General features: G+C 33.9%; 1 protein-coding gene across 1 annotated transcript; it reads right to left on the reverse strand.

Moving 5' to 3' along the window:
• Positions 1-346: 346 nt before the first annotated feature.
• LOC140885159 (uncharacterized) lies at positions 347-3,606 on the reverse strand. Its single transcript, XM_073292094.1, has 9 exons — positions 3,568-3,606; positions 3,361-3,489; positions 3,079-3,264; positions 2,452-2,547; positions 2,097-2,197; positions 1,906-2,004; positions 974-1,060; positions 620-683; positions 347-427 (listed from the first exon to the last, which is right to left on the reverse strand). The coding sequence occupies exons 5-8, from the start codon at positions 2,181-2,183 to the stop codon at positions 645-647; spliced, it is 312 nt and encodes a 103-aa protein (XP_073148195.1). The 5' UTR covers positions 2,184-2,197; positions 2,452-2,547; positions 3,079-3,264; positions 3,361-3,489; positions 3,568-3,606; the 3' UTR covers positions 347-427; positions 620-644.
• Positions 3,607-15,030: the final 11,424 nt, after the last annotated feature.

Here is a 15,030-nt window from a genome sequence, read left to right on the forward strand (position 1 = left end):
AGAGAATGCGAGAACGAATGGACAGGTGGTGAGAGATAGAGAAATAGCCAATAAGTGCAGAATCAAATGCCCAGAACATAGAACAGTCGCACGAAATACCATTGACCCAATCCAAACTAGAAACAATAATCCATACATCATAGAGCAGTCGCAAGTAATCTCAGACAATTTTGATTCCAACATTTATCAGCATGCCAAAAATGCCAACTTCAAAACAGAGCCTACCATAAATGCCAACTTCAGATTCATTTATGAGCAACTAAGTAGCAAAAAAGGATGGAAACAGATTTTCACGTAAACCAAATCATAAAATGAAAAGGAAACTCACCATTTTATCCAAATGTAAATTTTCACATTCAACTATATCTTTCATATACTTCATCACACAAAATCCGCATTCAACCGAACCACTTTGTTTTATATTACCCTACAATGAAATAAAAAAATATTTCAGCAATAAGTTTAGAAAAAAAAAACTGAATTAGGTAAGCAAATGAGTAAAGTTCTCAAATATAATATAACACTAAAACACCATCCCTAGTCCCTATAGTATAGTACTTTAACGCCATCAAAATATTGCAATCACATTCATGTTTTCATATGTAAGCACAACACATACCGTCAATTGTTTAAAAAGTGGCCCTCTAGGAATACCTCTTGAAGCATTGTACATCTTGACCCCACTACATTTGATAAAGTCAAAAATTATTTTTTTTTCATATGTATAAGAGAATTGATTCGTCAACATAATCTACTACCTACTTTGTCACTATCTTTTTCCATTCCTCATCTCGACATCTGTTAGTAGTAGAGTCCAGCAAATAGATCATATTTTTATCTATCCACCAAAATAACGCGAAATTATATGCACATATCCATACGTACTTTCTCAAAACTAAATGTGTACACATCCACACGTATTTCCTCAAAAAAAATTACTATCCCAAAGTGAATGACATAATTAAGCACCTACATGCGAGTAGACAAATTCACTCCATTCACTTCTAACTTCTTCAAATTGTTCTTGACTGTAACACTGATTCTTGATGCATCCTGCAAACTGAAATTCAAAAAAAGATAGGAATGTCACGGTAAACCAACAAGGCAGCAGTTGAAAACTGAAATCCAAAACAAAGAATAAGCAACAACCTATTTGGTATGCATGCTGACATGTATGATCAGCTTGTTATGGGTTTTAAAACTTGCCAAAAAAATTGTTGATCAAGATCATCTTTGCTGCCAAGATCAGTTCTCAGCAATTCAAATTTTGGGGATACCAGAATTTAGCAGACTTCTGTTAACATATGATGCTCAATTTATCAAGCCAAGCCAAATACAATCCATACACTGTTGAAATTAAATGATTATATTGACACTTTAAAATAGATTTGTTCAAAACATAAACAATTAGAATCTTTTAGCTTATCCTCATGCAATAGGAGAAGCATTACACTTGCAATAAAGAGACAATCTCATCCTATCTTGCAATAAACAAAGTAACAAAAAGCAAGGCATCTATTTGCAAACTGAAATCCAAAACAAAAAATAAGCATCAACCTATTTGGTATGCATGCTGACATGTATCAGCTTGTTATGGGTTTTAAAAGTTGCCACAAAAATAGTTGTTCAAGATCCTCTATGCTGCCAAGATCGATTATTAGCAGATTGTGTTAGCATATGATGCCCAATTTATCAAGCCAAGCCAAATACAATCTGTACACTTGCAATAAAGAGACAATCTCATCCTATGTTGCAATAAACAAAGAAACAAAAAACAAGGCAGCTAGTTGCAAAACATAAAGGACTCAAAAAATCTTAAAAAAAGTTTATAGTTTCTAACGTTATGCTTAATTGACAAGCATATTTTGAAAGGAATCAGAGCATAAAATAAAATTTGAAACTCACCATCCTTTCGACATGTAGATCTTCACATTCAACTTTCTCTTTCATATACCTCATCACATAATATCCACATTCAACAGAACCATTTTGTTTCAGATTTCCCTATAATGAAATTGAAACTCAATTGTAGCAATCACAATCCAAATAATATGAACTATCAATTCATGTCATTCATACGTAAGCACAACACATACCGTCAGTTGTTTAAAACCTGGCCATTTAGTAATACCCTCCTCATACTGTTTAGATCTTCTATCCGAGCGAATCCAAGATTTATCCATAATTCACAACTTATCTTCAATAAACAATTAAGTAATTAAAATTTATATATAATAACAAATACTAAAAGTTTATTATACAAGAATCATGAATGATTTCCAAAATCAATGTGGCTCGAGCAATCAATGCTAATTTTTAGGAATAGTTCAACAAAACAATTTTAAACTCAAATATGACTAAGCCAAGCTCAAATCAGAAAACTGTTTCCAAAATCAAGAATGGATACTTTTGGATACTTCATCACAATTTACAGAGAAGAGAGAATGAGACCTGGCTATATTTACCCCAAGGTTGACCATAATCACGCCTATATATCTCAACTTCTGAGTACTCCACTCCATACCTTTCTCAAATCTCCCTATAAATCTAGATCGCAACAATAGATTTCAGTAAAATATGGAACTTAAATCCAGAACAGAGCAAGGAGTCACAAAGTCCACTCAAATACATAAATATAAATTTGTACACAATGCTAAAAGGAATTAAGGAAAGCAGATTGAGTATGAAAAATTTATTCATACAACACAACGCAAGCATGCATTGGACTAAATTTTGGCTATATTAGTCCTCATATTGCATTCACTTGAGAAACTATGTTTAAGTATTTGGCAAATATGACCCCACAACAAACAAAACACGATAAATCCATGTCACCATATTCGAAAATGAAACAAGTAAAAAATAAAAAAATAAAATGAAAACTAGCAACACTCTTTCGTGGGACAATTTCCAGCTCAATAAAATGAATATTTTAGCAACAGCGTCGACATCACAAATCTTTGAAGATAGAAAAAATAATAAGAAGAAGAAATAAAGATACCCACTTCGATATGCAACTTTATTTAGTCCTCATGCTTTACTAAAAAAAGGCAAAGAATTAGGTAAGAAGTTGCATACCCCCATTCTCTGTTGATTCAGTTCTCCGTCGAGAAACAACTGAATATAACCCCAGGATCTTTTCGGCAGATCTTAGGAATGTCGGAAGGATTTCAAAACACGAAAGTTAGAGATGTCGAAAAAATGGTTTCATATAAAGTGCCCGGATGAAACTCAAGCTATAAGGTCAAATCTCTTCAAATTTCCCTGTTCCGCGATGGATTTGAAAACTTCAGTCGTAAATATTAGACCACTTTAGCTGACTTAAACCAAGAAGATATTTAATTTAAAACAATGACTAACCATAAGCAAGTATTTTGGATTACATCGCCCACCCACTTCATGCATAGGTACCACACCAAATTTTCCAAAAGATACCATACCTTGCAGACGTCTCCATTGTGCAGCCTCTCGCATGGTTTTCAGCTCTGCCTACATAAAATTAAACACTTTCTGTTAGTAAAGCAGCTTTGTGGTGCCTGTCCCGATGTATACAGTGACATATAGTACCTGAAATGATTCTTGTTCCTCCTTTAGCTTCATTTTGTCATCTAGTACTTTTCGTTGCCAAAAGAGAATATACTTGTGATTTAATCAAAATTCTCTATATTAAAAATTATATAATCAGCAATTGCTCATTGGTCAAGTTACTTGAAGAGAAATTCAACATCCCGGTAACTTGGATCCTTATGTTAAAAATGGAGTGCTCTGTTGTATAGACAACTTGCAGAGGAGCCTAAAGAATTCAAGCAACGAATATATCGAACCAAATTGACGTCATATAAACGGGCATATCAAAATCATAAGTTTGTGCACCGAACAAATAAATATTGCAGAATGATCTCTGCTGATCTCATACAACAATTATAGGTGTTATCATCCAAATTGATCAAAGAGCCAGTAAATAAACAAGGTAAACGGGGAAGGATCGAAGACTATAAGTTAACAAAAGAAAAATGTTTCATGTATTCGTTGAGGTCTACAAACAATGATCAGCATCTTTAAGAGATTCAGGCAAATGACACTATAGAACGACAGAAAGATAATCATATTATCTGAAACATGCCACAAGGCAATAAACTCTTATGTACATACAGTGTTCAAATCATGAGCCTAAGCATTGTTTAGTTTAGCATGCAAGTATGTAAAATTATTTCCAACTTTCACATAAAACTGAAACTCGTAAAAGTACTTACCTTATCAGGATCCTGTAAATCCTTAAATGCTTTTCAACTTAACAAATGCTTGGTTAGCTTTAGGGTGAGAGCTTTTGTCAGGATGGACCCACAGAGACAATTTCCAATACCTAAAAATCACATTATATCATTTTATAAGCCACATATAAAGAGTTGCTTTCAACCGTGTTGGTTATTCGCATACATCAAACAGTGATAACATGATCTACCATACAGTGCCACTATTTTTTTCTAGTTTCTAAGATGGTCGAAGTGCTATAGAACAAAGAAACTGAATGTTATAAACAATACATGACATACAAATGGTATGAGATTTTTCTGTTCATCCTAAAATATCATCACAAGTATACCTTTTCTTCATGTTTTCAGCTGACATATTTTTGTTCACCCCCAGAACATCGTATGGACTAGCTTCTTCAGCACCAATTATTCTTGTAATCTGAACACAAAATATTCGAGTCAATAGCACACGACGACAATTGAAAAATTGATCGATCAAGAAACCACCAAATTAATATGTTGCATGATGGAAAGTCAACAGAAAAAATATTTCTAACTGGAGAAATATTTTTTAAAAAAAGTGTGCCCATCATATTAGAATAAGATCAACAGACGGATGGTAAACTTACATATCTGCTTAAATACTTTATAGATGTCGAATGATTGTCCAAGAGTGCTTAAAAACTGAGAGTTTATTTTCGTGTATCCAAATGACTCTAAATTGTTGAGTTTGGAGGTTTGACTTTGGCTTCAATATGGTGCAGGGGATGTATAGCTATCCGATTGAAATTCAGGCCCTCTTCTTTTTTGCTTTAAGGTGTGCAAGGTAGATGCTTAAACCCGAGCATGATGGCAAGGAATTGATCGAACGCATTGACAAGCGTATTACTGCTCTGAGTTATCCTATACAAAATTATTACTGGATTGATTTCACTCAATTGAACAACATTTATCGCTATAAAACTGAAGAGTATTCTCATACTGCTGTCAACAAATTCAATGTCATTTTTGAATCTATTCCAGATTGCGTATTCGAATTTATGCCATTGAGAGGAGGTTATTTCATTGGCAATGTAAGTCCATCTCGCATGGACTTCAGGTGGTTCTTGGTCGGAAACTGCATTGCTATTTTGAGCTCTTTAGCAACACCTGAACAGGCTACTGCAGGTAAAAAGTTAAACTGCCACAGAGATACTCATATTCACAATATGGCATTGAAATTCAGATTCATGATCGGCTCAGGAAACATGAAAATTTATTTTAAAAAAAACAAATCTTGTATATCTCCCAAAGACAAAGAAAGATCACGGATTAAGGTTGACGGCTGAATAACCAACTGTAGAAAATTTATTTAAGAAAAAGAGTGTCCTAAAACAGACTTGACTTAAATTGAAACTCACAAAATTAGAGCAAAAATCACACATCTTTAGTAAACAACCAATCGAAAGTTTTGAATACACCAACATAGGTGACTAATTATCCGAAGCAACTTCAATTTACAAAGAATTAGTCAACAGAAATATAATCTTTCAGCTTGCACAAGCATAACATATCAAAGTGTATTTCCATATCTGAGATTTGCTGTCACAATTCAAGAAAATGTCACAACTAAAATTTTTGTGTGCTCCATACAAACATAGATCACACCCAAAGAACTCAAACTTACATTAAGGAACTTTGGCAGCAGCACAAATAGCAGTAGCATTACTGTAATCTTAAGGTTAGGGGCTCCAAAACAGGCTGTAATGGCGATTTACAGTCATTCAAATCAAGCTAAAAACAAATAGACATATAAACAATCAACCGAAACTTTCAAGAACAAATATACCTTGAACTCTTCCAGCCAGCGATTGAACCTACAACAATCCAATAATAAATATAGTGTCATAAAAACAACAAATTCGAAATAAATCGAGTGATCATTTTCTTACTTCCGGGCAGCCTACTATAGTCAAGAATAGAGGCTGGAACCGAGCTGTAACTAGCCTAAAACCTTCAAGAATCGGATCTAGACCTGGCTGGAAAGTGGAAACCAAATAGAACCTATTCCACGGTGGTTGAGTGGCTGAAGCTTGTCAGAGAAACTGAAACCATGGCTCAAATGAGCAAAAATTTATGGGCTTGGCTCAAATATGAACTTTAAGCTTTGAACCGAACCTAGAAAGCCAAGAATCGACTAGAAATCGACATAGAAACTCGCCGGAGAAGATGCGCACAGTAGCAGGTCTGGAATAGGGCTCGGTTTGGGCAGAATGAGCATAAAAAAATAGTGATTCATTTTTCAAATCGACCTACCGAACTAAAGAACAAAACCCCTCAAACACGAGCAAAAATAAGCGACGGACTACAAGGGATACCTGGGCTCGGGACAGGCAAGGCCAACGCTCCACCTTCAACATCTTCAGAAACTCCGATGCATCATATATCCATACATGCTTGAATGTTCATATGGAACAAAGAAAGGGGGGAGACGACAGGGGAAGTCCTGATAAATGGATTTGCACTTGGAGATCGAGAGAAAGGGAGAGACGTATAAGTTCGTGGAAAAAATGAAAGTAGAGAATTATACCGATCAACCTATTACTTCACCAAATATAAATTAAAAATTTTATTTTTAACTTTTTACTTCATCAAATTTAATTTGATGAAGTAAAAAGTTACTTAAAAATTTAAGTGAAGCCCGTTTTTTTAATTGATGAAGTTAAAAGTGCATTTTACTTCGTTAGTTTTACAACCGCAGTAAATAACTATGTATTACTTCGGTAATAATGATCGCCGAAGTAAAAAATAGCGAAGTAATATGCAGAAATTCTACTAGTGATAAAATATGTCTAATTGATCATCTAACAGAAATTTCGTTTGGAAATGTTAATTTTACTCTATATTTTCTTTTACTAATTACCCAATCTATTGGAATTTGGATCCATAGATTCATCAATACATATATAAAATCATATATATATATATATATGCTAGATTTTTTAGGCAGTAATATATGACATAGCATTTGTGACCAAATATTACTGCCTAAAAAATCTAGCAGGCAAATTAAGGATATAAAATCTACTAGTTGTTTTATAGGTGGCAGGTCTATGAAGCAACCTCCATCTTAAATCTGCCATGTGGCTCTTTTGAAGTGACTGATTCCGGGCCTTTAAAAAATAATAATAGTAAGGAAAAACTATATAAAATATAAAATAAAGTATAAATTGTTGAAAAATATTATTATTATTAATATTATGTTGAATATTGAATGTTGAATGTTGAATATTGAGTTGTAAAATGTGGAAAATTAGTGTGTGATGATGTAGATGATGATGTATTTATTTTTGGACTAATCTCAAATGTGGATCTATAAATAGGTCTTCATTTGTGATGAAAAATACAATTGAATTGAGAGAAAAATATTTGTGAAGTGTAGAGTTTGATATATTTTGAGTTTTGGAGTTTTTACTTTTTACCATAAATTTTTACTTTTTCACAACACGTTATCAGCACGATCGCTCGAAGGTTCTCTATATTTTTCGACGCTCCAAAATACAAGAAGAAGTCAAAAATATTCAACAAGTAAGAATTTTTATTTTACTGTTTATATATTTTTATTGTGTATATATTAATATATAATATCATGTTATGAAAAAAATAAGTTTTTTTTCAAAACTTGTTATAAATCCTGGGAGGATATTAAGACGACATCCCACACTCCCGGTAAGGGATACGACAAGTATAAAAGCCTCTAAGGTTTTTAAACAATAACGTGATATATATTTATTATGTATATATATTAACTATATTAATATATAATTTCATGTTATTATATAAAAGGTTGTCTATGACACTGACCTTATAATAACGTGATATGATATATATTATTGTGTATTTATATACTAACCATATTTGTATAATCTCATGTTATTATATAAAAGGTTGTCTACGACACCGATCTTATAATAATGTGATATGATATACTATACCTGACTTTATACTAACTATATTAGTATAATTTCACAATATTATATAAAAGGTTGTCTACGACACCGACCTTATAATAATGTGATATGATATACATAATTATTTAATTATGATTATCATTATATGCATTGCATCATTATCACGAATTTTTATTCAACACATACTCGATTTTTTTCTTACCCCCAACGGTCACAAACGGTCACAAACGGCTAGTTTTTGGCCTATAAATATGTTCACTCAAACTCATTTTCAATCACACCAAAATTCACTCTTTCTCTCAAAATATTTTCTCCTCGGTTTTTTCGAAGATGAAGATGATGACATTTCTAAGGCTATTTTTCATAACGATTATGATCATCATGCTCACGAGTCTTGTACTCACCAGCGATTTTCCACCACATACTTTTTCTCTATTTGTACACGTACTTGTACTCATCGTTTATCCATTATTTTGTATTGTCATATTAATGGAAATTAACTTATAAAATGCATTGTTATTTTTCTAGTACCACCATGTCAAATTTGGCAAAGTTTAAATTCGTTGCTCTCGATATCACTAGAAAAGAGCAAAGAAATGTTAATGAGAAATCATCAATCCCGACTCAATGTATCTACGGCATTTCCAGAAGCAAATGTCGTAAGTAAAAAATAAAAACCAAAATCAAAGGCATAAACTAGATTTTGGTTGAGGTCGAGGATGTGGTCATGAACGTGGACGTAGAAATGATCGTGGTCGTGGTTATGGCCGTGAATATGAAAATAATCGAGATAGTTACTTCAATAACTAATCTCAAAAGAACGTCACGAACCACCCAAAAAGACAGCATGAAAATATGAGTGAAAATAAAAATCACTCAAAAAGATATGAGAGTGTTTGTTATAAATGTGGCACTCCAAGACATTGGTCATGTACCCCTGAGCACTTATGTAAGCTCTTTAAAGTATCGATAAAGGGGAAAGAAAAAGAGACCAATTTTGTTGAAAACAGTAACCATTTAAGTGGTTCAACTTATTTCAATGCTGCCGATTTTTTCAAATGATTTCGAAAACATTGATTAATATATTGATGGGACTGAAATGTAACATGCTATATTTTTCATGCATTCTTATGAAACATGCTATATTTTGCATATATATATTATCCTTGATTTTCTTTATTGCATTTTTTTGAAGTATGGAAAATGCTATGAGCAAATATGAAAATAATATCATGGAAATTTGCATACCAGATAGTGGTACAACACACACTATTCTGCGAGATGAAAGATATTTCTTGGAAATAAAACCAACAAAAACAATGGTGAATACCATATCAGGTCCTGTAAACTTGATTGAAGGTTGTGGAAAAGCACATTTTTTGTTACCTAATGGTACAAAATTTCTGATAAATGATGCTTTATATTCACCACAATCGAAAAGAAATTTGTTGAGTTTTAATGACATATACTCTCATGGGTATGATACTGAGACGATAACTGATGGAAATCAGAAATATATGTGTCTTACCACATATAAATCAGGAAAAAAATATGTGGTTGAAAAATTATCAATGCTCCCTACTGGATTGCATTATACACATATAAGGCCAATCGAATCAAATATGGTGGTTAATAGTTCTTCAATATTACAAATTGGCATGATCGATTGGGACATCCTGGTTCAATAATGATGCGAAGAATTATTGAAAATACGCATGGTCATCCATTGAAAGACCAGAAGATCTTTCAGAACAATAAGTTTCAATGTAAAGCATGTTCACTTGGAAAACTTATTATAAGACCATCACCAGCTAAAATCCAAACTGAATCACCCATATTTTTTGAACGTATTCAGGGTGATATTTGTGGGCCAATTCATCCACCATGTGGACCATTTCGATACTTTATGGTATTGATCGATGCCTCTAGCAGATGGTCACATGTATGCTTATTGTCAACTCGAAATGTGGCATTTTCAAGATTGATGGCTCAAATAATAAAATTGCGAAATCAATTTCCCGATTATACAATCAAAAAAATAAGACTTGATAATGCTGGAGAATTTGCATCCCAGACTTTCAATGATTATTGTATGTCAATGGGAATCACTGTTGAACATCCTGTAGCTCATGTTCATACGCAAAATGGATTAGCTGAATCATTGATTAAACGTCTACAACTGATTGCTAGACCAATGATTATGAAAACAAAACTCCCTATTTCTATATGGGAACATGCAATTTTACATGCTGCGGCATTAATTCGCATCAGACCAAGTGCATATCATAAATTCTCCTCATTGCAACTTGCATTTGGTAAAGAACCAAATATCTCTCATCTGAAATTTTTTGGATGTATGGTGTATGTGCCTATTGCACCACCTCAACGATCAAAAATGGGTCCACAAAGAAAAATCGGTATTTATATCGGTTATGATAGTCCATCAATCATTCGATATCTTGAGCCTCAGACAGGCGATGTGTTTACAGCACGCTTTGCTGATTGTCATTTTAATGAAGAAATCTTCCCAGTGTTAGGGGGAGAAAAGAAACACATCGAAAAAGAAATCACATGGTATGTACCATCATTGTTACATTTGGATCCAAGGACCAAACAATGTGAGAAATATGTACAGCAAATTGTGCACATGCAAAGAATTGCAAATCAAATGCCAGATGCATTTGCAGACACAAAAGGGGTAACAAAATCATATATACATGCTGTAAATGCCCCTGCTCGAATTGAAATTCCAAAGAAACAAATTGAAGACACTCATGATGTCATAAAACGCTTGAAGCGTGGAAGACCAGTCGGTTCCAAGGATAAAAATTCTCGGAAAAGAAAAGGCATAGAGAAACACGACGATCATAAAATAGAAAATGGTGTTCCAGAAGAATCACCTGATGATGAAAATATTCTGTCAGAACCACAAACTGACGAGAATCGTGAAATCTCTATCAATTATATTAATACTGGAAAATATGGAACCGAAAAGACATAGAAGATATTGATGAGATATTTTCTTATAATGTGGCTTGTGACATCGTAAATGAAAATGAGGATCATGAACCAAAATCTTTTGGTGAATGTAAAACTCGTCATGATTGGGTCAAATGGAAAGATGCCATCCAGGTTGAATTGGATTCGCTGAATAAACACAATGTTTTTGGACCTATAGTCCTCACACCTGAAGGTGTAAAACCTGTTGGATACAAATGGGTTTTTATTCGAAAGCGAAATGAGAAAAATGAAATAGTCAGATATAAAGCTAGACTTGTTGCACAAGGTTTTTCTCAAAGGCCTGGAATTGATTATGAAGAAACGTATTCTCCTGTTATGGATGCAATTACGTTTCGATATTTGATTAGTTTGGCAGTGTCTGAAAATTTGGAAATGTGTCTTATGGATGTTGTTACAGCTTACTTATACGGATCACTTGATAGTGATATATACATGAAAATCCCTGAAGGATTTAAGATGCCTGAAGCACAAAGTTCAAAACCCAGAGAATTTTATTCTGTAAAATTGCAAAGATCATTATATGGGTTAAAGCAATCCGACCGAATGTGGTATAATCGGCTAAGTGAGCACTTGATGAAAAGGGATATATAAATGATCCAATATGCCCTTGTGTTTTCATCAAGAAAACAACATCCGGATGTGTAATTATTGTTGTATATGTTGATGATTTAAACATCATTGGAACGAATAAAGAAATTCAAGAAGTTATAATGTACTTGAAGGAAGAATTCAAAATGAAGGATCTTGGAAAAACTAAGTATTGTCTGGGTTTGCAAATCGAACAAAAAGAATGTGGAATTTTTGTTCACCAGGCAAATTATACAGAAAAGATCCTTAAACATTTTAATATGGATAAATCAAATCCATTAAGTACTCCAATGGTTGTAAGATCATAAACATAGAAAAGGATCAATTCCGTCCATGTGGAGATGATGAAGTTATTCTTGGTCTAGAAGTACCATATCTAAGTGTCATTGGTGCCCTTATGTATCTTGCAAATTGCACTAGACCTGATATATCTTTTGCTGTAAATTTATTGGCAAGATTCAGTTCATATCCAACAAAGAGGCACTGGAACGAAATTAAACATATATTTCGTTATCTACGAGGAACGACAGATTTAGGACTTTTGTACTCAAAAGACACCAATCAAAGTATCATTGGTTATGCCGATGCTGGATATTTATCTGGTCCACATAAGGCACGTTCCCAAACCGAATATGTATTTACTCGTGGAGGCACCGCAATTTCTTGGCGTTCACAGAAACAAACACTCGAAACAACTTCATCAAATCACGCTGAGATTATTGCGCTACATGAAGCAAGCCGTGAATGTGTTTGGCTAAAATCAATGACACAACATATCCAAACTTCTTGTGGATTATCAGTAGACAAGAAGTCTGTGACACTATATGAAGATAATATTGCATGTATTGCTCAAATGAAAGAAGGATACATCAAAAGTGACAGAACCAAACATATCCCCCCCAAAATTCTTTGCCTACAGTCAAGAGCTTGAGAAGAATAAATATATTGATATCTGTTACATTCAATCAAGTGAGAACTCATCAGATCTCTTCACAAAGGCACTTCCCACGACGATATTCAGAAAGCATATATACAATATTGGGATGCGCAATCTGCGGAATATGTGAAGAATCACTCATGTTAACATGAGGGGGAGTTTACGTGGCTGCACTCTTTTTCCCTCACTATGGTTTTTATCCCACTGGGTTTTTCCTAGTAAGGTTTTTAACGAGGCAGTATAAAACACGTAATAAAGACAGTCATCATATCACGATCATCATCACAAGGGGGAGTGTTGAAAAATATTATTATTATTAATATTATGTTTAATATTGAATGTTGAATGTTGAATATTGAGTTGTAAAATGTGAAAAATTAGTGTGTGATGATGTAGATGATGATGTATTTATTTTTGGACTAATCTCAAATGTGGATCTATAAATAGGTCTTCATTTGTGATAAAAAATACAATTGAATTGAGAGAAAAATATTTGTGAAGTGTAGAGTTTGATATATTTTGAGTTTTGGAGTTTTTATTTTTTACCATAAATTTTTACTTTTTCACAACATAAATTATATATTTATATTGGAGATAATACATTAATTCCGCTGGAAATTCTAGCTGATTCCGACGGATTCATAATATTATATAATAATTGATTCGGCCAGTCCAAAACTAACAGAAATGGGGATCGACGAAGTGATGAAATCTGTGGTAGAGAAGTTGAAAGATTCTATACCATCAATTGACAACTTCAGCACTGACTTGGCCTTGGCTAATGATTGGATCGAAGCTGCAAGCCGCGAGAAGATCCACACCGCCACGCCATTCGCCGCCGCCGCCGTTATTTTGGTGGTAGTTTGTATCTGCCGCTGTTGCTGCTGCGGTGGTGGTAAAGCGAAGACGATGAAAGCCCCAGGGAGGAACCGCAGGATGCCCAGACGGGATCAGTTTGAGAGTGATCCCAAAGGGTATTTTGATCATCTCCACTCTGACTAATGTTGGTGTTTCTTTTTCCATTTATTTGACGAAATTCGAGTGTTATAATTTTTAAAATTTTGAAATATATTTTGTTTTGTGCTTACATATATAATCCTTTCTACTCCTGCACTTTTTTTTTGTTCGGTGAAGGGAGAATTTCCGTGTTGATTGGTTAATGAGAATAAATTTTACCAGGAAAAAAAAAACCATTTAATCAAATAATTTTTTAAGCATTTTAATCAAATCAATATCATATCATAGCAATCAAAATAGTGTTGAGTTACTTCTCCCATTCCGCATGAATCGCTATTCCAAAACACGGGTTTAATAGGCCAAACTTTTTAGAGTTCCTCACTGTCAATATATTCTTTGCTTGTATAGTCCCTTGATTATCTCTTCATGTTTCCATTACCTTGTTGTATATATTCTGTCGGCAAATGACACATGAGAAGCATGCATTAAATGCATGTTTATTTATTCAATTATGGTTGGCCAAAGTGGACGGCAAGATTGAAGGAAATTCGTAATGAATTTCCTTTCTCATGTGTGTTCAGACGAGAATCCCCTAATATAAATAGGTGCCTCCGCTCGTCAATTTCAGTATCTCATCTTCAGTTCATTTCTCGGTTTAAAGCATTCAAATACTTTTGAGTGCGTTTTTTATATATATTTGTGAGATAGGTTTTCTCCTGTATTAAGAGAGTGTGTGTCTCTTTGGAAACACAGAGAGAGGTTGTAATTCTCCAAATATTATAGTGGAATCTTTTGGTCTTGCCCGTGGTTTTTACCCTAATAATTTCAGGGGGTTTTCCACGTAAATCTTGGTGTCTATTAAATTCTTCAATTTTCATAGTTTCTATCTCGTGATGCCGCACCTGGGACCAACAAGTGGTATCAGAGCCTTGGCATAAAATTTCTTAAAATTCTGAGTATGCTCTGTGGTTGCAGCTGTGACTGATCTTCCACATCAGAAAAGATTTTTTGAAGATTTTATAAGGCAGGATTCTTATAGTCAAGATGTCGGCAAAATACGAGATAGAAAAGTTCAATGGGAGCAATTTTTTGCTGTGGAAATTGAAGGTGCAAGCAATTCTAACAAAGGAGCGTTGCTTGGCAGCTATTGGAGATAGACCGGCGGACGTCACGGACGATCAAAAGTGGAATGAGATGAATCACAATGCTGTTGCCAATTTGCACTTGGCGATAGCGGATGAAGTTTTGTCAAGTATCTCGGAAATAAAAAGCGCAAGAGTTATTTGGGATACTCTGACAAAATTGTACGAGGTCAAGTCACTAC

Source organism: Henckelia pumila, chromosome 2, assembly GCF_033568475.1.
Source record: "Henckelia pumila isolate YLH828 chromosome 2, ASM3356847v2, whole genome shotgun sequence".
In the NCBI taxonomy this organism is placed as follows: domain Eukaryota; kingdom Viridiplantae; phylum Streptophyta; class Magnoliopsida; order Lamiales; family Gesneriaceae; genus Henckelia; species Henckelia pumila.